This window comes from Monodelphis domestica, chromosome 1, assembly GCF_027887165.1.
Source record: "Monodelphis domestica isolate mMonDom1 chromosome 1, mMonDom1.pri, whole genome shotgun sequence".
Taxonomy (NCBI): Eukaryota; Metazoa; Chordata; class Mammalia; order Didelphimorphia; family Didelphidae; genus Monodelphis; species Monodelphis domestica.
The window spans coordinates 430,548,094-430,575,502 of NC_077227.1; the positions used below are offsets into that span (position 1 = coordinate 430,548,094).

Genomic DNA, 27,409 nt, shown 5'->3' on the forward strand with positions numbered 1-27,409 from the left:
GGGAAAGGAAAGACTTTAAAACCAAGCACGAGCTAGAAAAAATCACAAAATGTAAAATCAATAATTTTGATTACATCAAACTTAAAAGTTTTTGTACAAACAAAATTAATGCATCCAAAATTAGAAGGGAAGCAACAAATTGGGAAACAATCTTCATTAAAAAAACCTCTGACAAAGGTCTAGTTACTCAAATTTATAAAGAGCTAAACCAATTGTACAAAAAATCAAGCCATTCTCCAATTGATAAATGGGCAAGGGACACGAATAGGCAATTTTCAGTTAAAGAAATCAAAACTATTAATAAGCACATGAAATAGTGTTCTAAATCTCTTATGATCAGAGAAATGCAAATCAAAACAGCTCTGAGGTATCACCTCACACCCAGCAGACTGGCTAACATGACAGCAAAGGAAAGTAATGAATGATGGAGAGGGTGTGGCAAAGTTGGGACATTAATGCATTGCTGGTGGAGTTGTGAATTGATCCAACCATTCTGGAGGGCAATTTGGAACTATGCCCAAAGGGTGCTAAAAGACTGTCTGCCCTTTGATCCAGTCATAGCACTGCTGGATTTGTACCCCAAAGAGATAATAAGGAAAAAGACATGTACAAAAATATTTATAGCTGCTCTCTTTGTGGTGGCAAAAAAATTGGAAAATGAGGGGATGCCCTTCAATTGGGGAATGGCTGAACAAATTGTGGTATATGTTGATGATGGAATACTATTGTGCTCAAAGGAATAATAAAGTGGAGGAATTCCATGGGAACTGGAATAACCTCCAGGAATTGATGCAGAGTGAGAGGAGCAGAACCAGGAGAACATTGTACACAGAGACTAATACACTGTGGTACAATTGAATGTAATGGACTTCTCCATTAATGGCAATGATCCTGAACAACTCGGAGGGATTTGTGAGAAAGAACACTATCCACATTCAGAGGAAACACTATGGGAGTAAAAACACCAAAGAAAAACAATTGCTTGAATACATGGGTAGAGGGGATATGGTTTGGGATGTAGACTCTAAATGAACATCCTAGTGCAAAAATCAACAACATGGAAATTGGTTCTGATCAAGGACACAAGTAATACCCAATGAAATTGCTCCTGGGCCACGGGAAGGGTGAGTGGAGGGGAGGGAGGGAAAGAATATGATTCTTATAACCAAGAAATAATGTTCTAAATTGACTAAATAAATTCAAACTGGAAAAAAATATATTTTTCCATGGTTACATGATTCATATATTTTCTCCCTTCTCTCTTCCCTCCCCCTTCCTGGAGCTAACAAGCAAATCCACTGGGTTATACATGTATTATTACTCAAAACCCATTTCCTTATTATTCATTTTTGTAATAGAGGAATATTTTAAAATCAAAACCCCAAATCATATACCCATATAAACAGCACTTGCTCAATTTTATGAATTTAGGATAACAGATTTCATGTCAAGTTTAACTAGATGGGGTACACTGGCATGCATTACTTGTGAGACAGTTTCTGGATACTATTGACTTCATAACTGTGGATCTATAAAACAGATCTTCTCACTTGGCCACCTTGATGGTTTGATCTATATTTGTTAGATAGAGGTCTAATATTTTTCTTGTAGGGTCACATCAATACTTTTTTTCTTTGAGTATATGCACCAAAACTTGGTCTTTGGGTGACCTTAAGGCACGGGTTACAAATGCAATCCTTTTGGTCAATGAGCAGTGATTGGTAAAAACTTTTACAAAATTCAAACTGCAACTACAATGTTGTATAACACAAGATAGTGGTTATGTGGAATTTTAAATAAGAAATGTTAATATTTTTAAATTCTAAATATCTCAAATGATGGGTTTCTGGTTTTTGTTTGCAAGTTTGTAGTATTGTATGTCTAAATCTTCTACAGAATCTTTCCCAGCCTCTCTCAATTCCAATTAATTTCTCTTTAAGTAGTTTCTATTTATCCTGTATATAATTTGAATATATTTATTTTATCCCTCAATAAATTGTAAACACCTTGATGGCAGTGACTGCCTTTTGCCTCTTTCTACCCCAGTGCTTAGCACAGTATTTTGTATATAGTAAGTATTTAAATGTCTAGTATTTGATCGATTGACGTTATTAAAGCTTAAAACTATACTGACTTTTGAGACATGTTACATTTTATATACGCTACACACACACAATCATTGCTCCTTGCAAGTAAGAACATCATTTCAGTGATTGTATTTTATCCCCAACTCCTAGGCTAGGACTTGATACACAGTAGGCATTTAATACTTATCAACTCATTGTGATATTCTATGTCCTATTAGGCGCTAAATAAATGTTTATTGAATTGAAGTCTCTCCCAGATCTAAGATTGGATGCTGTGTTTTAAAGCCCCTTCCAAGTCTAGCGTTCTAAAGCCTTTTCCAGCTCTAACATTTTAATAGTTAAAAATAAATAAAATAAATAAAAGCCCCTTCGAGCTCCAAAGTTCGGTGAAGGATTTGGCAAATACCCAGGGATAACTGGCAGGTAGTGCAAATCTGGGGTTGTATTTGCGCAGGCGCAGCTTCTGTCTGACTGGGAATGCGCGCGCAGCCCCGATGCAGTTTGTAGGGACGTCTGTTCGGAGGAACTCCTTTGTCTGTGGTGAGTTTGTCCCCGGGGACCCCCAAACATCAGATATTTAGTGGCCGGGCATCTTCCCCGCTTCCCCGCTGTCTCCTCAGTCAGATCAGGGCAGCTCCGGCGCTCTGGGGGCGGGGCCGGAGCCCAAGGGTGCGAGCAAAGCAGTGCATTAAATGTACTTTGGGGGCGCCTGACAAGCTCTCCTTTCTGCGCATGTGTCAGAGACAGGCCCCGCCCCTCTTCTCTTTTTCCCTAGGTGTTCTAGTGAGTTTGACCCCGCCCACTTGTCACTGCTGTAGCTTCATGCCTTCAGAAGGGCTAGAGTAGGAGAAATGGGTTGGGGAGGGCAAAAGGAAAAGGAATCCTAGAGGCCTTTTTTTAAAGTCTTGAGTTTTGTTCCAGTCGTTCTACAGCATTCAGAGCTGGAGGTCATCAAGTATAACTGGCCTGTAATTTTGTTGTCTCTCCTGTAAGCTCCTTGAGGGCAGGCAGTCTTTTACCGCTTATTTTTTATTCCCAATAGTACCTGGAAAATGCTTAATAAATGGTTATTGATTGCTAGAGGAAGATGTTAAACACACACAGAGAAAGTGACTTGAGCTAGGTCATATAGCAAATTAGTGACAGAGTTAACATTCATTCATTCAGCAAACATTTGTTTAACCCCTACTATGTTCCCAGATATTGTGCTAGGCACTGGGGAATAAGAAGAGAAAATAACAAAGAGTCCCTGACCAGGATTTTACATATCTTTATGTACAAAGATGAATAAATAAAAAATAATAGGGGGAGGATAGAGCACTAAACTGGGAAGAAGATCAGGAAAATTCCTTTGGAAGGGGTGACATTTGAACTGAGCCTTGAAAGGAGAGTCTCAGGTGAGGGATGATCTAATCAATTAACAGACATTATTAAGAACCTACTGTGTGCCAGGCATTGTGCTAGGTGCTGGGATACAAAGACAAAATGGAACTCTCTCTTTGGGAGAAATCCTTTGCAAAGATAGGGAGGCAGGAATTGAAATATCATTTATGGTTATGGGAAACTGAAAGTAGAGTACCCTAGCTAGAATGCAGTGTGTAAATATGAATATGTAATAAACCTGGAAAGGTAGGTTGAGATCAGACTGTAGGTGCATTAAATGCCAAACAGAGGAGTCCATATTTTATCTGATAGACAAAAGAAGTAACTAGAGATTCCTGATATGAAAAGTAACAATATTTGAACCACAAAGCCAGATGGCAATATTATTGCCTAGAATAACTGGACTCTGACTGTAATGTGGAGCTATAATTGGTCTCCTGGGGATTTCACTTCTGTGATTTTTTTTTCCCCTGGGTAATTTTAAGATTCAGAATATAAAATGCAATCATTTGAAAAAGTTAACTTAAATAATTTTTAGGAAAAACCCACTCTTAGTTATTTACATTCCTACATGATCTCAACATACCTTTATATTAAAACTGCTCTTATAATTATTATATTATTGATGGTAGAATGGAGTAATTGATAGAGAGCCAGCCCTGTAGTCAAAAAGATGACTTCAAGTTCTGCTTCTTACACATATTGGCTAGGTGACCCTGGAAGGTAATTTAACTTCTGAGAATTTACTTTTTTAGTATTTTCTAAGAATATAGAAGTTACATAAAAGGTGCTGCTCTACCCTGGTGGAAGGAGTTTGATCATTGAGAGTTTCCTATTTCAATTTTAAAAAATCTTCAATTGAAGTCCATTGTAAGTATCTCTTAATGGTATAAGCATGACTCTTAGTATAAGATTTAACAAATTTCCAAACTATACAGATTAGCTGAGGATCAACCTAGTTAATGTTGTAGAAACTCATTACTTTCCTCCAATAAACTATATATTAGACCGTGCAAATGTTATCATTTTAATTTTGCAGATGAAGAAAATGATACTCCAAGAAGATGTCACCCAACTAATAAATGTCAGATTTAGGATATGAACCTATGTGTCCTGATTCTAGATCTGGTATGTTTGCCAGTATAGCATGTTGCCTTTCAGGTATTTATTGAGCAAATTATCCAACTTTGATTCTCTAAAGATCTCTTGGCCTGATAAGGATTGACCTAATGGCCTGGAGAGGAGCCATAACCTCCTTTGAGTATCTGGGGCTGTTACAAAATATGTTCGTTTGAAAGGTAGGCTGGTACTAGATTTAAAAGGGCCTTGCATGTCAGTTTATAAGGAGTTCAGACTTTAACTAGCCTTTAAACTTGTAACTTGTTCAGATGTACATGAAGAAGGATAATCTAGCAGTGGTCTGAAGGATGCATTGGACGGGGTAAGTCTGGAAGTGGCAGAATCTGTTAGGAGACTTTCAATAAAATAGGTAGGTGGGTAGTGGTAAGGGCCTATATGAGGGTGATGGAAGCAGGAATAGAGAGGATAGGCTATAGAATGGGGAATATGATGATGAAATGGACAGAATTTGATAAATAATTCGATATGGGTGGTTATAATGAGGTTGAAGTTATATGTCTGAGGCTATTGAGTTTCTCCTGTTGCCTCTAACTATCTTTCACTCTCAAGGCTCCTCAGTAGAATGTTCAAGCTTGCAGTCTGAGTGATTGAGACCATCTTTCTGCTTGGAATGCAGATTTGAATTGCAGAGTGAAGGTTCCATGTGGAGAGGATGCCCCTGAACAAGGTAATGGTGATGCTCCTGAGCTTAATGTGTGAGATGCAAAAATAGATACCAGGGTCCTCTTAGAGTGTGAATAAGGGAAATAAAGGATATTTAAATCCTTAGTATATTTCTTATAGTAACTATTAGTAGTGATAACAGTAATTATAGTTAAAAAGCAAAGTTACAAAATTCAAAGGAACCTTAGAAACTGTTTAACCCAATCTGTGCTTGCATAGAGTTACCTCTAGGACTTCCCCAACACTTCAATTTCACTTGAAAGCCCTCCAGTGAAGGGGAGTCCATTAATTCCCAAAGCTTTCCAATCCAGATTGGACATTTCTGGTTTTTAGTAATTCCTTAATTACATTGAACCAAAGTCTGCTTCTCCCTTCAACTTCTACCCCTTCTTTCTATTTACCTTTTTGGGGCTAAACATAACTATAAGTCAAGTCTATCTTCCTCATAACAACTTTTCATATACTTGAAGATAACTCTCACATCCCCCAAGTCTTCTCTCTTTCAGATTACACCATTCCTCCTATGACATGATGTCCACTCTCCTCTTCTATTCTGGATATCCCACCTTGTCATTGTAGACACATTGTTAAAAGCAAAATGTTAAATAGTAGTAGGACCAAGAATAGATTCCTGGGAAAACGTTACTAGAGATCTTCTCCTAAGCTGATAGTGAACCATTAATGACCACTCTGTTCTGATGATTTAACCAGTTCTGAAGCCACCTAACTATAGTATCACATACTCCATATCCACCCATCTTTTCTTCAAAGATAGCATGAGAAATTGTATCAGATATTTTGCTGAAATCCATTACTGTGGTACTTCCATGACCTACTAGTTTAATAACCTTTATAAAAAAAGAAAGGAAAGGTAATCTGATTTGTTCTATTTTTTAAAAATTCACAATGCTCTTAGTTACCACTGCTTCCATTTTTAAATGCTCAGAAACAATCTCTCTAATACATATATTATCTCATATATTTTTTTACTGCCTAATATTTGCTCCTTGCCCTATCTAAACTCTTTGGTGACCTAGCTCAACTCTGTACTATCTTCTCTGGAATCCTTTATCCTCTTGTTGTAACACTGATCATGCCCTGAGAAACACTAACCCTAGGTTTTTTAAAACTTTTTTTTTGTTTTAATGAGTCAGGATCCTCCCCAACCTTCCTCCTACCCCTTCTGCCCCCAGCTGCCAATACAAGAAAAGAAAAACCTATTAAAAACATGCCACTTGAAATAAATTTCCACATTGGTCATATCCTAAAAAAAAAACTTCAAAAAGTTAGAAATATGTTTGCACATCCATAGGTTGTTTGACTTCAAACTAATCCTTTTCTTAATTTACATCCTCTCTAATTTTCTATCCTCCTTTCTACCTTTTTGCTCACATTTCCTTGTTGAATAAAATACTTTTCTGCAAATGTGTGTGTGTGGGGTGTGTAGATGTGTGTGTGTGTGTGTGTGTGGTCCATTTTTTAACTAATTCAGATAAGAATATCAGCCTTCTCTACCCCTACGTTATTTGTATATGTACTAACGGGAGATCAGGAACCAAAGCTTGACAGGTCTCTGAGAGGGAGGGAACAGATAAATAGAAGCACTACTTCCTTTCCCAGACAGAGCTGCCTCAGAGAAGGTGAAGTTGGATCTATGTTCAGAGCAGAAGGGTAAGAGGAAATCCCCTTCAATCCCTGGTTTCTGTTCTCTTCTCTGGATGATTATTATCTTTGATCCCCTTAGTACATTTAAAGAATGAGATGTTTAGTTCTTCTGTAATTTATAAAATCTATTGTCTGGAGATTCAGTATTGATAGGTTAGGAAAGAGGGAAAACAGGAAGTCCCTATTTCTGATTTCAACCTAAATTCCCTTCAGAGGTTAAGGGCTCAGGTATGGGGACCTGGGTCCCTGAGGACCATTGTGCATTCAGGCTGGTGTAATTTTCTGATATAGAGATAAAGCTTTGAAGATATTGGTGGGGAATCTTCTGGGTGCATAGTCTCTTTCCTTCCGCAAAGGGAAAAAGTCTCTATCCATCTCTTTTAAGGAAAGAAAACTATCTGGGTCTCTTCAGATCAATTGAGGCATTATAACAGACTAAGCTCAGTGAGGTTGCTCTTTCCTCTCTCAGTTCAGAAGGGACAAGAACCCTTTTCCAACTGTCCATCTCCTTTCCTTGGCTTGAGGTTCCAGTCCCTTCCCCCATTGTTAGCCAAAGTTCCAGTTCCTCCGTCAGTCCTTGCAGTGTATACTGTATCTCTCTTGTCCACATATGGGCATCTTGATTATGTGAAATAACTTTCTTTTTCCTTCTCCCTTAACCCCTAGTGTAGTCATCTTCCTCTAATTTTCTATTTTTTCTTAATATCAAGGCATAACTGAACCACTCCTAGGCCTGGTCTAATTAGATTCTCTCTATGGACCCTGATGATAATAAAGTTTAGAAGAGACACATGATTATTTATTTAAACACAAGTTTATATATAAATAATTTATCATCGTTTAATCCTTTATTGTTGTTCATTCATGTTTGCCTTTTTATGTTTCTCTTCTCTCCTTTGTCTGAACTTCAGTGTTTCTTTGCAGTTTTTATCTTTTTCATCAAGAATGCTTAGAAACCTTCTATGTCATTAAAAATCTACTTTTTTCCCTATAGCATTATACTCAGTTTTGCTATATTTTCCTCTTGACTATGAGATTGTATCTTCTGTCTCCTAGGAATACCATATTCTAAGTTCTCTCCTCCTTTATAATGATGTCTGCTAAATTGTGTGTAATCTTGATCTTGACTGTGGCTCCTTAACACTTGAATTCTTTCTTTCTGACTGTTTTCAGTATTTTTTCTTTTACTTAGAAGTTTTGGATTTTGGCCATGATGTTCTAAGAGTTTTTGTTTTAAGGTTTTTTTTAAGGGGTGGCCAGTAAATTTTGGTCATGATATTAAAATAGTCCACTGTTTCTTAACTTTTTCCTCTTAAATCTGTTTTCCAAGTCAGTTGTTTTTCCTGTGAAATAATTTTTTCTCCCTATTCATTCTGCCTTTTGACTTTGTTTTAATATTACTTATTGTCTAATGGAGTCATTGGCTTCTATCTAGTACATTCTAATTTTCAGAGAATTGCTTAGACTATTGTACCTCTTGAATCTCTCATGATAAGCTATTAATTTGCTCCCTATTTTTTCTTCCTTGGCTCTCATTTCTTTTTCAGTTTTTCCTCAAATCCTCTCATTACATTTATAAAATCTTTCTTAAACTCTTACTTCATCTCTTCCAGAAATTCTAGTTGTGTGTGCTCAGGCTTTGTTTGTCTTTAAGGCATTATTTGTAGATGTTTTAGAGTTCTAGGTTTGTGTCTTGTGCTTCTCTGTCACCATAATAACTCAGTATACTAGAATACTTTTTTGTTTGCCCATTTTTTCAACCTACTTCCTGACTTCAGTCTTGATATTAGGGTTGGCTCTACGGTACTTCTGGAGAAAAGGCAATCCTGATTGCTACATTCTTAGGCTATTAAGTGTTATGTAGTTCTAGGATCTCAGGAACAGGCTGTTCATATGCAGGTTTTCAGTGCTCCCAAAGTGGTCTGATCCAGGGCAAATTGTTGCTTCCTTAGTCTGAGATCTGCAACTTTTTTACTTGGGTTTGGGTTTGTATAAGAGATGATTGTTTCTAGACTTCCTCTCATTAGCATCTGGAAAGCTCTGTTGGTTCAAAGTGGCAGAATTGTAGGCTCTTGTTTTGCCTAGTCCTGCCCTAGATATTCTTCTGCAGTCTGGGCTAGATGATAAAAGTAAAACTTTGATCTGAGGTTAAAGTTTGGGCTTCAATTTTTGCTGTTGTTGGCTTCTTCCTTTCTTGGTATACTGCCTTAGGTTCCCTACAGGGGAATGCCACCCCTGTGTACAGGTCCCTTTCTCAGTTTGCCCTGGATGTGTGACTCAAAACTGGATAATCAAAGACAAAATTGCTAGTTTGTACCAGTTGACATGCCCTATTATGAATCTGGTGGTGCCCAGCTATGAATGTAGGACTTCCTCTTGACTTAGTGCACAGGCTCTCTCTGGTTCCTGGAGTTCAAGGGGTACAATGAGCTCCTGGCCAGTCTAGTCCTCAATTTCTGCTGACCTTCCTTTCTGGCTCCCCATGCAAACCTGGGCTGTACAAATGAGTTGCTGTGACTTTTTCTGCCATTTCACATCAGAATTTGGTCTTGTGCATTTTCTTTGGAGAACTTTGTGGGGTGGAACTCACCAAACTATCTCCTACCACTTCACTATCTTGGCTACATCTTCCCCTAATCCTCCCTGTTGAGAATAAAATAATAATACTGTGATTTCTCTTTGACTTGGCTAGATTTGATCTAAAGAAGCTATATTTATTATTATTTTATTTTAAAGTTAATTGACTCTAGATAAGATGAGCATTCTAAGTAAGCAGTCTTGATATCAGATAAAAGTAAAAATAGAGGAGATTAAGAGAGATTAACAAGGAAACTGTGTCAGAATATCAGAAATTATGGAATAATATTTTGGAACAATTATGGAATAATGAAACAATTATTATGAACTGTATATATTCTGAATGCCATAGAATCCCAATGCTTATAGGAAAAACTAACTGAAATTATATGAAGACTTGGGTAAGAGAATAGGTACAGGAGATGTCAATGTGTGTCGCTCTAACATAGATAAATCCAATAGAAAACTAAACAAGGAAGAAGTTAAGGCTCAGAATAGGATATTAGAAAAATTAGAAATGGTAGTATGGCAATTATTGAATGAAAATTAAAGGAGTAAACCTATTTTTTCTGTATTGTACAGCATTTTTGCGAAATGAATGTAGAAACCTGGAAATAGTAAAGATATTCCTTATATACTATAATGCAAAAAAATTGACTTTGGTATTTTAGGAATCCTTAACATTCAAAGATGTGGCGGTGGACTTCACTCAAGAGGAGTGGGGACAACTGGACCATGCTCAAAGGAATCTATATAGGGAAGTGATGCTTGAGAACTACAGGAACTTAGTTTTTCTAGGTAAAGGTAGTTTTTCATCATGTCATTGAACTTTTCTATTGGGGTTTATTTGATTTCTCTATTATTAAAAACCATGGAGCCTTTGAATAATTATCTGAGAGGTTTTTTTTTTCCCTTGTGCAGTCATTAAACATTCCTAATCTATTTGAAATCAGAAATCTAAAGGTTTCTGCTCCTTGTTCATAGATGAAAGGGCTTTATTTTATGGAACTGGGTATGACAGATTCATTGTGCTGTACATGTAAATTTTTCCAATCACCTGCCTCCTCCAGTGAATAATTCTCCCCTAAAGTCCCACTGAAAATATCTGTAAGTGTGGGAAGTTCCCATTCTCTTGGCAAGAAGAGAGATTTATGAGTCAAATTATATTTCTGAGCTAAGATCATCCCTTTCTCTCTCTTCCTAGCAACATAATGCTGGGTATTTTTTAAGAATCTTTTGCATTACTCTGGGGCTTCCTAGTATTGTTACTTTTCTTTCCTGAAAAGGAAGGGGCCAGAATTGAATTCTGAGATGATTTTATCCCTCTGTAACAATTGTTATTCCATTTCTTTATCCTTTTAGGGTATCCCTTTTGCAAACCCAGTATGATCTCCCAGTTAGAAAAAGGAGAAGAGCCATGGATCCTGGAAAGAGAAATCTCAAGGTGCACCCATGCAAGTGAGTGAGTCAAAAAAATAACTGATAGGTTCACCCAGGGGGAATTTATACTAGGAAGCTCTCTTCATAGTACCTTCTCTCCACCCCAAAACTCCTCTAGCCATTGGAAAATGGCTGCTATCCAAACATCTGTCCTCTCTGGATCCCAATTTTTTTCTGCCTTTTCAGGGACATTAATTATATGAATATTCTTTCCTTCTTTAGCATTCAGAACTCTTTCTCTTCACTGACTCTTTCCCTTCTGTCTTAAAACTTGGATAGATATTTCCCTATATCTTAAAACAAAATAAGGCAATAACCTCTCTTCATTTACCCTGTTATATTGTCCCTTGCTTCCTTTAAAATTTCTCATTTTGATCCAGATTTTTCAAATGTTTATTGTCTAGATCCATTGCTTCCACCTGTCCTCCAAATCCTAACTGGTGACTGGCTATCTCCCATTCCTGAAACTCTCTCCCTCCTCAGTTCTGCTTCCTGGATTCCCTGGTTTGCTTCAAGTTTCAGCTAAAATTCCATTTTCTGCAAGAAGCCTTTCCTAGTCCCCCTTAATGTTAGGGTCTTCCCTCTGAGATTATATCCAATTTATTTTTTCCATCTATCTGTCTATCTCTCTCTCTGTGTCTGTCTATATGTATATATATCTATCTATCTTATTTATACATAGTGTTTGCATATTTTCTTCTCCCACTGATTTGGGAGCACCTTGAGTTAGGAACCATTTTTGTCTTTTTTTTTTAATATTACCATAACTTAGAACAGTGCCTGCAATATAATAGCTGCTTAATAGTTTTAACTTGACTTTAAATAGGAAAATGAACAAATTCCTTTCACATATTATGGCAAAGGAGCAGAATGAATGGTATCAATAATAAGTGCTTTAGGAGTTTAAAGAAAGGGGTAATTAATGAGCCTGTAAGAAGGCTTTTGAAGGTTATAGGCCATGAACAGTGCCTGAATGGGGTCTGATATGGTTGGGGAGAAGTAGCAGGAAAAAAGTCATGAATGTTGGGGTGTATACACACACACACACACACACACACACACACACACACACACATATTGTTGTCAGGTAAAAGTGGGGAAGGGTCCACTGGAGCTGAATTTATAAAACCTGGGACAGTTAATGAATTACATTCTGCGGGTTTAGATGCCATCCACAGCCTCTGGGCCTGGAAATTGAAGGGAAGAGACAAAGGTGGGAATTCTTGCCTTTTTCCCCCTCTACTTCTTCCTTTCTCTTCCTTACCTCATGAGATCATTTTACTTTTGCTCCAGACAACATGGTAGCTACCACTCTTCTTTTAGCTTTCCTACCCCCCACAAATCCTAGGAGAGATAGTCTCAGAGTTTCTTCCTTTTTCCCTTCCTGTCACATAAAATCCAGAGCATTTCTTCCCTTCCCCAGTTTCCTGAGAAGACATCAGCTTTTTATGTTGTTGTTTTTTTTTAAAAAAGAGGCTTTACTACAATATAAACATATAGGAGCAGGGGTGGTACTATAACAAATGAACTAATTAGCCATTTGTAGGTTCTGATCATTTTAATTCTGATACTAAGCACCAACTACAAATAACTGAACCAACTCTTCTCGGACTCCTTCCTGCCCAACATCCTCCTAGGGCATGGCCACATTATTCTAGTTCTAGCTGTGGATGTGGGTGCCAGGCTGCTGTATTAGCCTCCTAGGAACTTCCATCTTTCATTATGTTTGTTCATATTATGTCTAACAAAGCATTTTCCTCCTCTACGTGGTAGCCTACAAGATATAGTGGAAAGAATAGTGGACTTAGGATAAAACAGTCTGGGTTCAGTTCTTAGCTCTGACCCTTATTTGTCTTGTGACCTTGACTAAACAACTTCATTGAGCTTCAGTTTTCTTCATCTATAAATTGGGGATAATAATGCTGGTTTTACCCACCTCACAGGATTATTGCAAGAATCAATTGAAGTAAAGTGTGATGTAAAGCCAGTTATTATTACTATCATAATTATTTTTGTCATCATCATCACTGTAGCCTCCTATTTAGTCAGTCTCAGGATACCATTCTTGGATGATCTGCTCCAGCATCTGATAACTTCTTACCTTGTTATCCATAGTTTCTTACTCATTTGATGAGCTTGTGGACATGCTCAGTTCAATTCAGTAAATGTTTTTTAAGCATCTACAATATAAAGAACCCTCTGCTAAGCCCTGAAGTAGATTCAAAGTTTGGTTAAGACATGATTCTTGCTTGCTCTTATGAAGTTTATAGTTTGGTAACAGTATATGACACATACTCACTATAATATACATGATCAACTTATAGTAGAGTTCTTTGAGAGGTCTAATGATGGTCATTACCCACTGGGAAGTTCAAGGAAGCTTTCATTTTGAGTTAGACTTTTAAGGGTGGGCAGGAATAAAGGAAATGGAGCAAGAGAAGGTACATCCCAGGTACAGAGAAAAGTAGACAGAAAGGCGTGAAGGCTAGGGAAAGCTCAGGTCAGATGTGGTGGGTGTTTGAGGCCAGGGTGGGACAGTAATCCAGTTTGGCTGCAGGGTAGAAGAGGTACGGAAAAATAGTATATGATAAGCTGGAAAGATAGGATGGAGTCAGGTTATGTAAGTCCTTTAACACCAGGCTAAAGAATTAGAACTTTATCTGAAAGACAGTAAAAAGCACTTAATGATTTCTGAACATTAATAATAATGATAGCTAACATTTATGTAACCCTTACTACGTGCCAGGCAGTGTGCTAAGCATTTACAATTATTTTATTTTTGAATTTCACAGTAATCCTGGAAGGTAAGTGCTATTGTTACCTCTATTTTACAGATGAGGAAACTGAGACAAAACAGAGGTTAAATGACTTGCCAAGTGTCATGCAGCTAGTAAATATCTGAGGCTATAATTGAACTCAGGTTTTCCTGAGGTGCTCCATCTACTTGGATACCTGGCTACCCTAACATTGAACAATGAAACAATACAACCAGGTTTAATATGGGAGATCAATCTGGAAGGATAGATTGGAGGGGAGAAAAGATGGAGGTGAGAAGACCTGGAGGATTATGAAGTCATCCAATTTGTAGTCAGAAAAGCCTGCAATAAAATAGTAGCCATGGAAATAGATAGAAGAAGATGAATATGGAAGATGTCTTAGAGATGGGATTTATAAGACTTGTTAGTAAATTAGAAATTATGATTAAGAGAGAGGGAAGAACAAAGCTATATATAGCATAGGGCCTTTGGGGATTTGCCTTCTGGTATTGATGCTGGGGTGCACTTCCTTTCTGGGGATGATGTACCATGTGGCAGAGGACAAGAATAGGCTGTGAAATAGGAAGAGCCACTTCATGGAGGAAGCATGTGCCGCTTGAGGTTATTGCCCTGAGAAATTAAAGCCCCTTCCCAGACCAGGCCACCAGTCCCTGAATATTCTGTTGCCATTATGCCCCTTTACCAGGGTCCACCTCTCCCACAATTATCCAGCATAGTTGCATCTGACCAGACACCTATGTGCTTTCTGAGCTGGAGACCTCATACCAGGCAGGTTAGCCCCCATGTGGAGCATACACAAATGTCCCAGAATACCCAAACAGTGAAGCTTCACCTTCCCAGTCCCCTGAAGACTTGCTTGGGTCTGTTCTTTTCTCTAATAAAAGCCCATTTTTTCCAAAGACAGCAAAGCTACAGGTAATAGTCATTACCCTTCTTCTCCTTTAATATTCCCAGCTAAATACCTCTGCATGCTGATAAGTGGTACAATTACTCATATAAATGCAGCTCTCCTAATCCCTTTGTTCTGTTGGTTTCCCTTAGTTACATATATTAATATATGTGGGGAGCTGTATATGATTCAGCCAGATCTGGTCTCCAAGTTTAAAAGGTAGAACTTTTATAAATTGTTGCTCCTATTTCTTGGGCCAGTCTCAGTGGTTGCAGAATGTCTCATATGCAGTTCGCCAAGGTTGTTCTATCTATTGGGCAGATTTATGGGAAGAAACTAATTCAATTCAATATGTATTTAATAATAATAAAATAAGGTTTAATAATCAATTTTGTTCAAGGCATTGTGCCAAGCTGGAGATACAAAAATAAAAATGCCCTTCAGAAGCTTCTATTTTGGAGGACAATGCAGTGTATACATATATAAGTAAATACAAAGTAAACAGGAAGTAATTTAGGAGTGAGGGTGTAGGGAAGCAATAACAACCAGGGAGATCAGGAAAAATCTTATGTGAGAGGTGGCATCTGAGTTGCACTTTGGAGGAAACTAGGATTCCAAGAAGACAAAATTAAGTGATGAGCCTATAAAAGAAAGGTTTGGAAAATAAAATATCACGTAGGTGGTGCAGCAAGAAGGCCAGTTTTTCTGGAATATAACATATAGGAGGTATAATTATATGAAATCAGTGTGGAAATATAGCTTAGAGCCAAACTATGAAAGGCTTTAAATTCTTTAAAGGTGTGTATTTTATCATTTGAATAGCTGGGAGCCACTGAAAGCTCTTGAGCAGGAGTGTGACATGATTACACTTGTGTCATAGGTATGTCAACTATGGGAATTTTGGAGGATGAATTAGAAAGGAGAGAGACTCAAAATAGGGAGATATAATAATAATAGCTGACACATATAACCTTTTAGGTCTATAATTATATCATATCTTCTGATCTTCGTAGCCTAATTAGGAGGCTCTTGCAATAATTCAGGTTAAAAAAAAATACAACAGTTCATGTGAGAGATCCTGAGGGCATAAACTAGGATTGTGACCATTTAAGTATAGAGAGAACAACAGATGTGAGAGATTATATGGTGGTGGAATTATCAAGATCTGGCAATTGATTGGCTATGTGGGTTGAAGGAGAATGGAGACATGAAAGTGACTCTGTCTCTTATGAATCTGGGAAACTAGAAATTTAGTTTAGCCTGGGACAGAGCCAGAAAACAAGAAGGAATGGTTTTGTGGGATAAGAGAATAAGTTCTGTTTTGGACAAATTGACTTTGAGCTGAGGATGGGATATCCAGTAGAGATGTCCAGCAGGTGGTTGGTGGGACAAGAATGGAGCTCACAAGAGAGTTGAAGACTAGATATAAGATCTTGTAATACTCTGCATAGAATACTAATTGTACCAGTGGGAATTTATGAGATCATTAAAAGATGGAGTATAGAGAGAAAAGAGAAGAGTCTTAGGACAGAGCCATGGTGTATAGAGAGTGCCATGGACGATGATCCTGCACATAGGCTACCTTAAAAAGACAACCTAAGAAGAGGATGTATAACTTTGGGGTTTGTTATCAAATTCTCCCGTTAAAAGGAACTAGATGGACCTTTGTGCAGGTGTTGGTGTAGCAAAGAATAAATGTTTAAATAATTATTATTTAAATATATAGATTTGCATGACTGACCATTGACTTATGGTTGCAGTGCCGAGGTGAGCTGAGCCTCTGATAGTTTTTGTAGACTCTTCTGATGTTTGTCAGTCATCTATGGGTGCTTACATGGATGGTCTGTACTGGAGACCCATGCAGGCAAATGGTGCTGCTTGAGAAATACCATGCTGTCTGTGTACTATAACATATAATCATGTGGCATATTCTAGGGAGAGGATCTACTCTGAGGAGAATAATCATTCACATTTTAATATTTTAAGTTTTAGAAAGTGCTTTCCCCACAAAAAACTTGTAAGATCTTGGGGTATTGGTGTTTTATAGATGAAGAAAATGAAGCTCACAGGGATTGAGTGATTCACCAGCCCCTGTTCAGCCCCTGTTCATTCAGCTAGTAAATGGCAGAACCAATATTTGAACCCAGGCATCCAGACTCTTTAAGTTCAGAGATCCTCCTAGAATACTGTGCTTCATCTGGAAGGTCACCACCAGGTATACTAAGGTAAATAGCAACTTCACTTAGGCTTCTCCTCAGTTTCCAAAACTGAAGGTAGCACTTTTGCTAATGCATTTCTTACTCCAAAAATGTGGTGTACCTGGTGAAAAACTCTTGAAAATAATGGAACCTGGGGGCAGCAAGATGGCTCAGTAGATAGAGAGCCAGACCTAGAGATGGGAAGTCTTGGGTTCAAATATGGCCTCAGATACTTCCTAACTGTGTGACCTCTGGTGAGTCATGTAAACCCCCCATCCCCCTTACCTAATCCTTACTGTTCTTTGGTCTTGGAACCAATACACAGTATTGATTCTAAGATGGAAGATAAATAAGAGTTTAAAAAAAAGAAAGAAAAGAAAAGCACAGAGCCTGCCATGAATGAGAAGCAGGGAAGATCCAATTCTCATTTAAAAAGACTAAATTTTAGTGATCTGTTATGAATATGATTGGATGGCATACTTTCTCTAAGTGGCACAGTCATGTTTCCAGACCTAATGGCTATTACTAGTACATAAGGATGTAGTTCCTTTTCATTGCATCTGTTCAATGCATCCCCTTTTTTTCTGCCCCATATACCCACTCCCCTAATTCAGATCCTTATCACCTCTCACTAAAACTATAGCAATAGCTTTCTTACTTTCTCCCTGACCCAAATTTCTCCCCTCTCTAATCCATCCTTCATGTAACTGCCAAAGTTATTTTCCTAAAGTACAGCCAGCTCTGGCCATGTCATTGCCTTACTCAGTAAATCCTAACTCCCTTTTACTTTTGGGAGCAACACAAATTCCTCTTTTTGGCATTTGAAACCCTGCAAAACTGGGACCTAACCTACTTTTCTGGCCTTATTACATACCACATCCTTTTAATTTACCCTTTGGTCTAGTTGAGGGGACATGACAGAGGAGAGACTCTAAATGAACACTCTAATGCAAATATTATCAACAAAGCAATGGGTTCAAATCAAGAAAACATCTAATGCCCAGTGGATTTATGCGTCGGCTATGGGGGGTGGGGGGGAGGAAAAGAAAATGATCTATGTCTTTAACGAATAAAGCTTGGAAATGATCAAATAAAATATATTTTAAAAAAAATGACAAGAAAAAAAAGTCACTTACAAAACCTAATCTATTCAAATTATAATTAAGTTCTGGTATGTTATTCACAGAAGTAACAAAAAGAATTGTCCAAATAAATTTTATATAGATTTCAAAAAAAAAAAATTTACCCTTTGGTCTAGTCAAACTAGCCTCAGTGGTCCTCGCATATCCATTTCCCATCTTTGTTCCTTTGCACTGGCTTTTCCCAATGCCTAGAATGCCCTTCTTTCTCTCTTCTGCCTCTTAGAATCTCTAGTTCCCTTTAAGACTCTTCTCAAGCACTGTCTTCAGGCGAGACTTTTCCTGATTCCCTCAGTTGCTAGTGGTCCCACAATTATTTTGTCTGTATTTTATATAAATATTTATATTCACATGCTTGTCTCCACAATGAGAATGTAAGCTTCTTGAAGGGAGTACTATTACACTTTTGCCTTGTTATCCCTAGCATTAGGCACAGTGCCTGGAACATAGTAGGCATTTAATAAATACTTGTTGATTTATTGATTCAACTGGCAGGAGTAGTAAAGTTCCAGCAAGCCAGCTGGGGTTCTTGCAAGTCTTCCTTCCCTAAAAAGTTTTGTGTAATCATTTCCCCTCTTCCTGAAAGGATCTGAACCACTCCTACCCTACCACATGCATAAAAGGATAATTAATTCTGCTTTTTTATAACAAAAGCACAATAGTGAATCTTCTCTTTAAGGCTAAAAATTTACCCCTCCATCTGAACTCATTTATTCAGTGCCCTCTTCTTTATCACTGCAGGAAGAGATTCTGTCAGTTTTGAGTAGCCTGGAATAAATTTACTGTAGAAGTTTATAATTTCTACAGAATTCTGAAAGTCTTAAATCTGGCTCATAGAATTTAGTTTTGCATGGGATATACATTTCTTGTATCCTTTTGTACCTAGCATAAACCCTAAAAAAGTCATCTGATTCTGATTAAAACTACACTTCTTGGCTTTGCAACAGAAACATTAGGAAAAGGACTAGATGAACAAGTCACAGAGTGAATGAAATGGGTCTAGACAAGATGGAGGTAAATCAGAGTTTTAACCTAGATATACCATGACATATCAGTTCAATAGACTCTGATCAATTATTGGAATATTGCAAGCACATTATGTAACCTAAAAGACATGACCAGGTATCAATACTGTTCAAACCAGATCAGAAAGACTGCCTTTCAATTATCCTCAAGTCTAATTCTAAGAAGATTATGGAGAGAGATTCAAGACAAGCACCATAGCACTCCTACTGTGCCTACCTATTTAGTCCCTCTTGCATTCAGATTTCTCTAATTTCAACAATAAAGAATTTCCTGCTGCATTACACTACTCCTAGGCTGATTTCCTATCCACCACTTTTTTGAATATGCCAGCATTCTACTTTCCTTCCTGGATAGTTTGTGTGAGGAAGTTCATGTATATATATTGTTCACCATCTATTTCTCCTTTGCTGGTACTCCCCTTTCCTCCCCACCCCTTAACACATACAACATATCCTAGTTTGGAGACATGATAAGAGCTGTAAGAACAAATTCTAGTACAACTCATCTGGGCAAAAGACAGTGTGTAGCAGCCCAGCCCATAGACGTTATGGGGAAACCAGGAATGTGAGTGAGCACATGGCCATTATGTGCATGGCAATGAACTTTATTGCCAGCATGGCTGAAGTTTAGGCGCGAAACCTTGCTTTCCTGTGTCCCACTCACCTGAGGAGTAAAACCCCACCTTCACCTTGTCATAGGTTGTATTATCCAATAGGGGTACCCCAGATAACTCATCCATATGTATTGAGGTATCATGTAACTGTTCAATATGTATTGAGCTGGCAAGACTATAAATAAACCTGCTCCACTAAGCTCCGCCCACTGGTTCAGGATCCCTGGGTCTGGCAAGTAGCAACACAGTGCCCCATATGTGGTCTGACCAGGGGTAAGATCATCTAGAGCAGTGATGGTGAACCTTTTAGAGATGGAGTGCCAGGCCTCATCCCCCAGACCAAGTGTGGTGCCATGCCACGCCCCCCCTACTTTGCCAGTCTCCCCACCCTTATCCCAGACAGGGGAGGGAGGAAGCACTCCTATTGGGCTGCTGGGTGGAAGGGCAGATAAAATTTAAAAAATGCCCTCAGCACAGGTGAAGAGGGGGAGGGGAGTGGCCTGAGTGCACCTCTCCCCTCCAGCTCTACCACCTGTGAGCCACCCACCTTACCCGCTGTACACTCCCATTGGGCTGCTGGACAGAGGGAAAGGAGATGTGATAAAATGTCAGTCAGAGACTGCAGAGAAGGGGAGGGGAGCAGCTCTACCTGAGGCCCTCTGCCTTTCTAGTAAAGAACTGGTGGGGTGAGGGGGCAGCTCATGTGCCCACAGAGAGTGCTGTACGTGGCATCTTTGGCATCCATACCATAGGTTTTCCATCACTGATCTGGTGCATCACTACCCTCATTGTGTAAGATCCTTGTGAATTTTATTCAATTTCTATCTCTAATACCTAGTATAATGCCTGTCACGTATTAGAATTAATAAATATTGTTGGTTGAGTGATTGATTTGGGGTATTACAACTCCCTAAATGCAACCTACTATTAGCTTAGCTTTTCTGGCTGCCATTTTGATGCCATTTGATTTATTTTGATCAGGGAGTCTATGAAAGCACTCACTTCTTTTCTTTCTTTTTTTTTTTTAATTAAAATTTATCTTAACAAAGATTAGCCTTCTCTCCTTCCCACTTCCCTCTTCTGCCTCACATTGAGAAAGCAAAAAAAAACAAAAACAAAATCCCTCTTACAAACATAGAGTCAAGCAAAACAAAAATGTTTTTTGCTTGCGTAGGTCATGTCTAAAATATATACTTTAAGAACTTATGCTACCTGTTAGTGATCACTGCTTTCCCTTCTAAATTCTTACAAATAAATAATCCATTTAGTAAAACATTCTAGTGATTTAAATAGTTGAATGGATATTGTTATTCAAGGTTGGGTTGTGAAAATTTAACAAAAATGATGATACTCTTTCTTCCTATATTATCTCCCTTAGTGACCTCATTGATTTTTTATCTATTATAGTTTTCTCCCTCCATTGATTTTTACCCACATGCTCACCATCATGATTCCATCAATAGAATCTTCTCACATCAATCTATCATCTTCAAAATATAAAGCTATATAATGCTAATATAATAATAATAGTCCCTTTCCCTATTTTGTTTTCTTTGGGTAGTATATGTCCATTTTTACTAAATTTATTTTTAAATGAATTTTATTAATATCTTTTTTTTTTTAAATCTCACAGTCATTTCTATGTATGTCTTATAGTCCCCCTTTTTAACAAAGGAAAATAGTTGGGCAACACCAAACGGTACAGTGATTGTCTTTCTGTGTCTGACACATTCTATAGGCCACAGTTATTCAGCCTCTGAATTTAATATTGGTCATTGAATTTATTCTGAGTTCAGTTTCCCTTTGTTGTTGTTTTTGCTTATATTATTTGTCATTTTATACATTGTGTATCTCCTTCTTTTCACTTTCTTCTACTTAAATCTTCTTGTATTTCTCCAAATTGCTTACAATTTATAATTTCTTGGAGTATACTTATCTATCATATTCATATGCAATTGTTTGTTCAGCTGTTTATTTTTAATTGGTGCCTACCTTGTTTCCAGTTTTTTTGCTTCCAATAAAAGGTTGCTTCTATGAATAATTTGTCATATATGAACCTTTTACATGCCCATTAATGAGATCACTAGATTAATAGACATGAACAATTTAGTAACTTTTCTTGTATCATTCCCAGGCTTTTTTTGGAGAGTACTTGGCCCAATTTAAAAATCCATGAAGTAACTATATAATTGTTCCTGACTTTCTGTGATTCTTCCAGCTATTTCCATCATTTATGGTCATTGCCAATTTGATGGAAGTTAAATGAAGTCTTAGAGCTGTTTTAATTTGCATTTTTATGATTATTAGTGATTTGGAACATTCTTCAATATGTTTGATAATTTCTTCTTTTGAAAACTGTATTCTTTTATTAACTACTTTTAGCTTAAGGAGTAGCTTTTGATTTTATATGTTTAGTGCCAAAGAATTCTTACTAGGCAGTTTGTCTTATTTTATCTTTATTAATATTTTGTATTTTTTATGTTTTAAGTCATTAACATGTCTTTATTAAAAGAATCAAGTTAGATGAAGCAACTGATCCAATATTCAGATAAAAAGCAAAATAGTATATATCATAGTATATCAAATAATAGATTGCATGTCCACAAACATGTATACACACCTACATACTACTGTAAAAATAAAAGGCAAACTGTAAAACTAATAGGTAATGGATTGATTATTGGTTTTAAACTGATTTTGGCACTCTGCTTGCTATGCTTATAAAGTATCTTCAGTTTCTGTCAGTAAAGTGAAATTCATAAGTGAACTTCTCTTCAGGGCCAGGTGCAAGGACACTAAGGAGACTCTTGTTATATAAAATAAAATATTTATTGAAAATATAAGTATAAAAAAGGATTTCTAACTCTAAGGGTTTTGTGAAGATTGGATTTAGCTTTCTTCTGTTTGTAACAATGAAGATACTTACCTTTATTGTTACAATCAGGAGATAGCTAAATCCAATCTTCAGTTTTTAATTCCACCCAAATAAAACTCCCTGTTTCCACAAAGTACTGCTTCTCCTGTTTCCTCAGGCTACACCAATCCTTTCTGATCTGACTAACCAAAATGTTTACTATTCTAAATAAACTAACACTTATCATTATATTATGTTATATTATATTATATCATATTATATTATCCTTGTAATTCTTAACTTTGTCTCCAACTTATAAAAATAACAAAGACTAGCTGGTTGAGTCTCAACAAGAATCAAGTTAAGACTCTGAGCCTTAGCAGACTCAGAGTCCAAAACAAAGTCCAAGTCTTTCTTTTGTCTTCTCAGAGTTAAAGCAATCTAAAAGCAGCGATAGTCACTAGTGTTTCCTAAGTTGGGAAAGGAAAACACTTAGCTTCTTCAGGTCTTTCCCTCCTTTCCTTCTTTCTCAGACAGTGTGTGTGTGAGAGAGAAACAGATGTTACCTCCTCCAAGCCCTCAGAGAGAGAGTCTAACTCTGCCAACTGCCAGAAACCAACTGTCACACCCAGAGAGAGTAACTGTCACAGAAAAACTATTAGGCTTGAAACTGACACTCTGTCTCAGCTCTGTTTGAAACTCCATTCTTTCTCAAGCCAGCTTCTCTACTTCTTATCTCTAAACTAATATAACAAGTCTTAACTTCTAATATCATCCTTATAATTTCTCCACTTTGAGCATATGGAGAGGTAAAAAAATCTCTCCTTATGCTCACTATTCTATGTAATTCTAAAGCTATACCTAACCTTATTATTATTAATAATATTTCCCCCAAAATAATCATATGCTTATCTTATCCTATTCTTATTGATATACCATATCTATGCTAACCTGAATTAGGGATATAAATCAAAGAAAAAAAATTTCAATGAAAACATACTTGCACAAATGTAAGTGCAAAACATAATTACAGAAATTCAAAATGCAAAATGCAAACTTTTGAAACAATAAAATACAGTTACAAAAAACCAATTTAACTTCTGTTTTACAAAAAATTAAAGTCTATATAAAATAATAACTATGCATAACTTATGTAAACTGCATTTTACAAATCCTATTTGAACAATTCAAATGAAAATTTTACTATGCTAAGACCTTATCCTATCGCTAATACAGAAAATCAAAACTAAGTACATTAAAACTCAAAATCAACTTGCTATACTAATAAAATCAAAACCTTGCAACAATTTAACTATATACACATTTATAGAAATATACAGATCTGTACAACTTCTACATCTATGTATATGTTATATACAAATTATATTAAAGATTAACTATTTACATTTTGCAGGAGGAAAATAAACTTCCCCCCTTAAGATAGTCTAAGAAAACCTTACAGATTTTCTTTAAAAAGATATGTATGTTCTCCTGATGTTATCTCCTAGGAATGCATAAAGCCTTCCTGTGAGATAAGATCTTATTAATTTAATGTGTATAATCATTATTATTTTCCCAAGGTGATTTATGTGTATTGATCCATTTCAGTGAATACTCATCACCTGGTTATGATGTTGCAGAGTTTGTGAGAAATGTGCCCTATATTTTGTATGTTATTTTGTAGTGAATACTTACCAAATCTTTAAAGTCACCTCCTCTGCTACTGTCTTCTGTTTTCATGCTGTTACTATGTAGTGTTTGTTTGCAACTATAGTGAAAGTGTGTAATGTTATAATGGTGCAAAAATCATATCCATAATCAGTCTGTGTTTCTCTTCTCTTTGTTGATTTTTTCTGCAATGTCTTTGTTACAGTTCAATGGTCCTTTCTGCTGTCATCTTCTCTGATTCTTCTATATTTTCTTCTCCTATGTCTCGATCTTGATCTCTGTCTCCAAGTTGTTCTTCTTCTTGAATAATTTCTTCTTCTGACATCTTTTTTACTGCAATCTTTTTGTCTGTTGTAATCTTTTCTGCTGCTGTTGCTTTTTTCACATGTGAGCAATGCAACCACAATTCTTTCTCTAATACATGAACAGCTGAAGGTGTTGTCAAAATAACGTGGAAAGGCCCTACCCATAATGGTTGTATTGGGCTAGTTCTATTAAAATTTTTGATGTAAACTGAATCCCCAGGTTTTATCGTATGAAGTGCATAATCTAACAAACCCCCTTGAGTTAAAATTCACATTTCCTGTAATTCTATAACCCTGTTTTGTAACTCTGTGATGTATTCAGCGAGTGCAGGATCTCCTCTAAGCATAGATAGATACAGAAGCTGTCTTAAAACTTTTTGCCTGCAGTGGTGAATGTCCAAATAACATTTCATATGGTGATTATATGCACATCTCTTGGTCTGGTGCACAGATAGAACAGTGCTAGAGGCAAAATCTCTGGCCACTTCAAATGAGTTTCCATGCATAATTTTCCAACCATACATTTGATTTCTCTGTTTAGTCTCTCCACCTGACCAGAACTTTGTGGGTGATATGGGACATGAAATTTTGGTGTGATACCCAGATTTTCATAAACTTGTTTTAGAAACCGAATCTGTAAAATGGCTCCCTTTGTTAGAATCTACTCTCAGGGGTATACCAAATCTTGGAGTTATTTCTTTCAACAATGTTTTGACTGCAAAGCTTGATGTATTTTTGCTAGATGTAAAAGCTTCTGGTCATCTAGTTAGTTGGTCCACTATCACTAGACAAAATTTAAATTGTCCTGATTTGGGCATGTTGATATAATCTATTTGCAAATGTTCAAATGGTGTGTGAGCTAGTGGACGACCACCAAAAGCTTTTTGCTTAAATATACTTTGATTGAATTGTGCACACACAGAGCAAGCTGAGCAGATCTTATTTTCCACAGTGCTAATTCCCAGAGGTATCCAAGTTCATTTGACAGTAGCAATTAATGCTTGGGTTCCAAAATGGCCCTTTTTGTGTAGTGCTTGACAGATGTAAGAGTAAAATGCGTTTGGAAGAATTGATTTTCCCACTAATGCTATCCAAATCCCATTTTCTTTTCTTGCTCCAAAATTTTGCTTCCACTTCTTGACCTCTTTGTCATTATATGCTTTTTCTAAAAATGTGGTATCTATAACAGAGAGATTCAGAATGCAAACTGGAGCATTTTGTGCAGCATATTGTGCAGCCATATCCACCCTACAATTTACTCTGGCAATTAAGTCTTGTCCTAAAGAATGCCCTTTGCAGTGAATCACTACCAATCCCTTTAGTAGTTGGAGAGATGACAGTAATTCTTGAATTATTTCTACATGAGCAATTCTTTTCCCACTAGATGTTAAAAATCTTTTCTGAAGTCAGAGAGAACCAATGTCATGGCAAATTCCAAATGCATACTTGGAATGAGTGAACATATTTGCATGTTTGTCTTTTATAAGTTTGCATGAGTGTTTTAGAGAGATTAATTCTGATCCCTGAGCCCTTAGGTTCCTAAGTAGTGAATCAAACCATAGGGTATCAAATTCACTTACTATCACAGCACCTGAAAATCTTATTCCATTCTGCATATATTATGATCCATCTGTGAATAAGATCAGGCCAGGAGGTCAGGATTGTCAAGAGATGTGTCTGACAGATTTTCTCGAGGGCTTTCTATTAATTGCACTACAGTTTCACAATCGTGCAATGGTCCCCCCTGTGTTGGTAAATTGGGTAATAATATAGCTGGATTTAAGGTGTTGCATCTCTTTAGTGTTATTTGTTCACTCCCCAAAAGCACTGTGTCATATTTAGCCAAGTGTTGATCTGAAAATGCCTGTGTTCTGAACTTTCGCAGAAGTGCATTGACTTCATGTGAACAATAAACTGTCAGTGGACAGCCTAACACTAAATCTGCAGATTTGGTAACAAGCAATGCAGTTGCTGCCACCCCTCTTAAGCAGGCATTTACTATCAAGCAGGCACACTTTTGCAGATGGTGATGCTAGAAGTAAATCATCTACAAAGTGAATGAGGATATTTTTCAAATCTTTGTTTAAGATTTGGGAAAACAATTAAGGACATTAACAGAATCCCTGTGACAAACAGGACCGGGAATATTGATTTCCCTGCCACATGAATGCAAATATCTTCTGTGAATCTTTGTGCATTTGTATTGAGAAAAAAAGGAGAACATAAATCAACCACAGTAAAATATTTTGCTTGACTTGGGACAGACGAAATAACGGTAGCAGGACTTGGTACAATTGGGTAAGATTTTACTACCTGATATTAATGATCTTAAGCTCTTAAATCTTGAATGAATCAATAGACTATTCATCCTTCAGCATCTAGCTTGGGTTTTTTAACAGGTAAAATTAGGGTGTTGTATTCAGAGATGCATGGTATTATTATGCCTTGCTGCAATAATGAGTTTATTATCGGGGTGATCCTATCAATGGCCTCTTTACTAAATGGATGCTGTGGAATACATGGTGGTAGACCTCCTTTAGTCAGTACTTTAACACGGGTTGCTGGTTTTAATAAACCTACATCTGTATAATCTGTAGCCCATAAGCCTTCTGGGATATCATCTGGTATCTGATAGATGTTATTCCCTTCCCCCTCTATCTCTACTGTATCCAGGAATAATACAGGGAAAAGGGTCAGAGATTCTTCTGGGAATTAGAATCCCTTAGAGTTAGAAATCCTTTTTTATCCTTATAGTTTCAATAAGTATTTTATTTTATATAACTAGAGTCTCCTTAGCATCCTTACACCTGACCCTGAAGAGAAGTTCACTTATGAGCTTCACTTCAATGATATAAACTGAAGATTGTTCAATTTTAGTTGGACAAATATTTAATTGGCTGCCAGGGATTTAATAGTAATTTATTTTTGTAATAGAGGGAAGATATTAAGGAAGAGGGAAAAAAGGAGGAGGGAGGGAGGGAGGGA

The 27,409-nt window shown here is 37.0% G+C and overlaps 1 protein-coding gene across 15 annotated transcripts in view; it reads left to right on the top strand.

The window, feature by feature from the left end:
- The first annotated feature begins 2,540 nt into the window (after positions 1 to 2,540).
- LOC103098762 (zinc finger protein OZF-like) overlaps positions 2,541 to 27,409 on the top strand; it is a 42,220-nt gene continuing 17,351 nt past the window's right edge. The window contains exons 1-6 of one of the 15 annotated variants that reach the window (XM_056812180.1): positions 2,549 to 2,627; positions 4,510 to 4,911; positions 5,160 to 5,277; positions 6,894 to 6,944; positions 10,187 to 10,313; positions 10,878 to 10,973. In XM_056812180.1, the coding sequence (XP_056668158.1) occupies positions 10,280 to 10,313; positions 10,878 to 10,973 (130 nt within the window). In that variant the 5' untranslated portion in view covers positions 2,549 to 2,627; positions 4,510 to 4,911; positions 5,160 to 5,277; positions 6,894 to 6,944; positions 10,187 to 10,279. The other 14 variants (XM_056812175.1, XM_007474683.2, XM_007474676.3 and 11 more) reach the window with 14 other exon arrangements.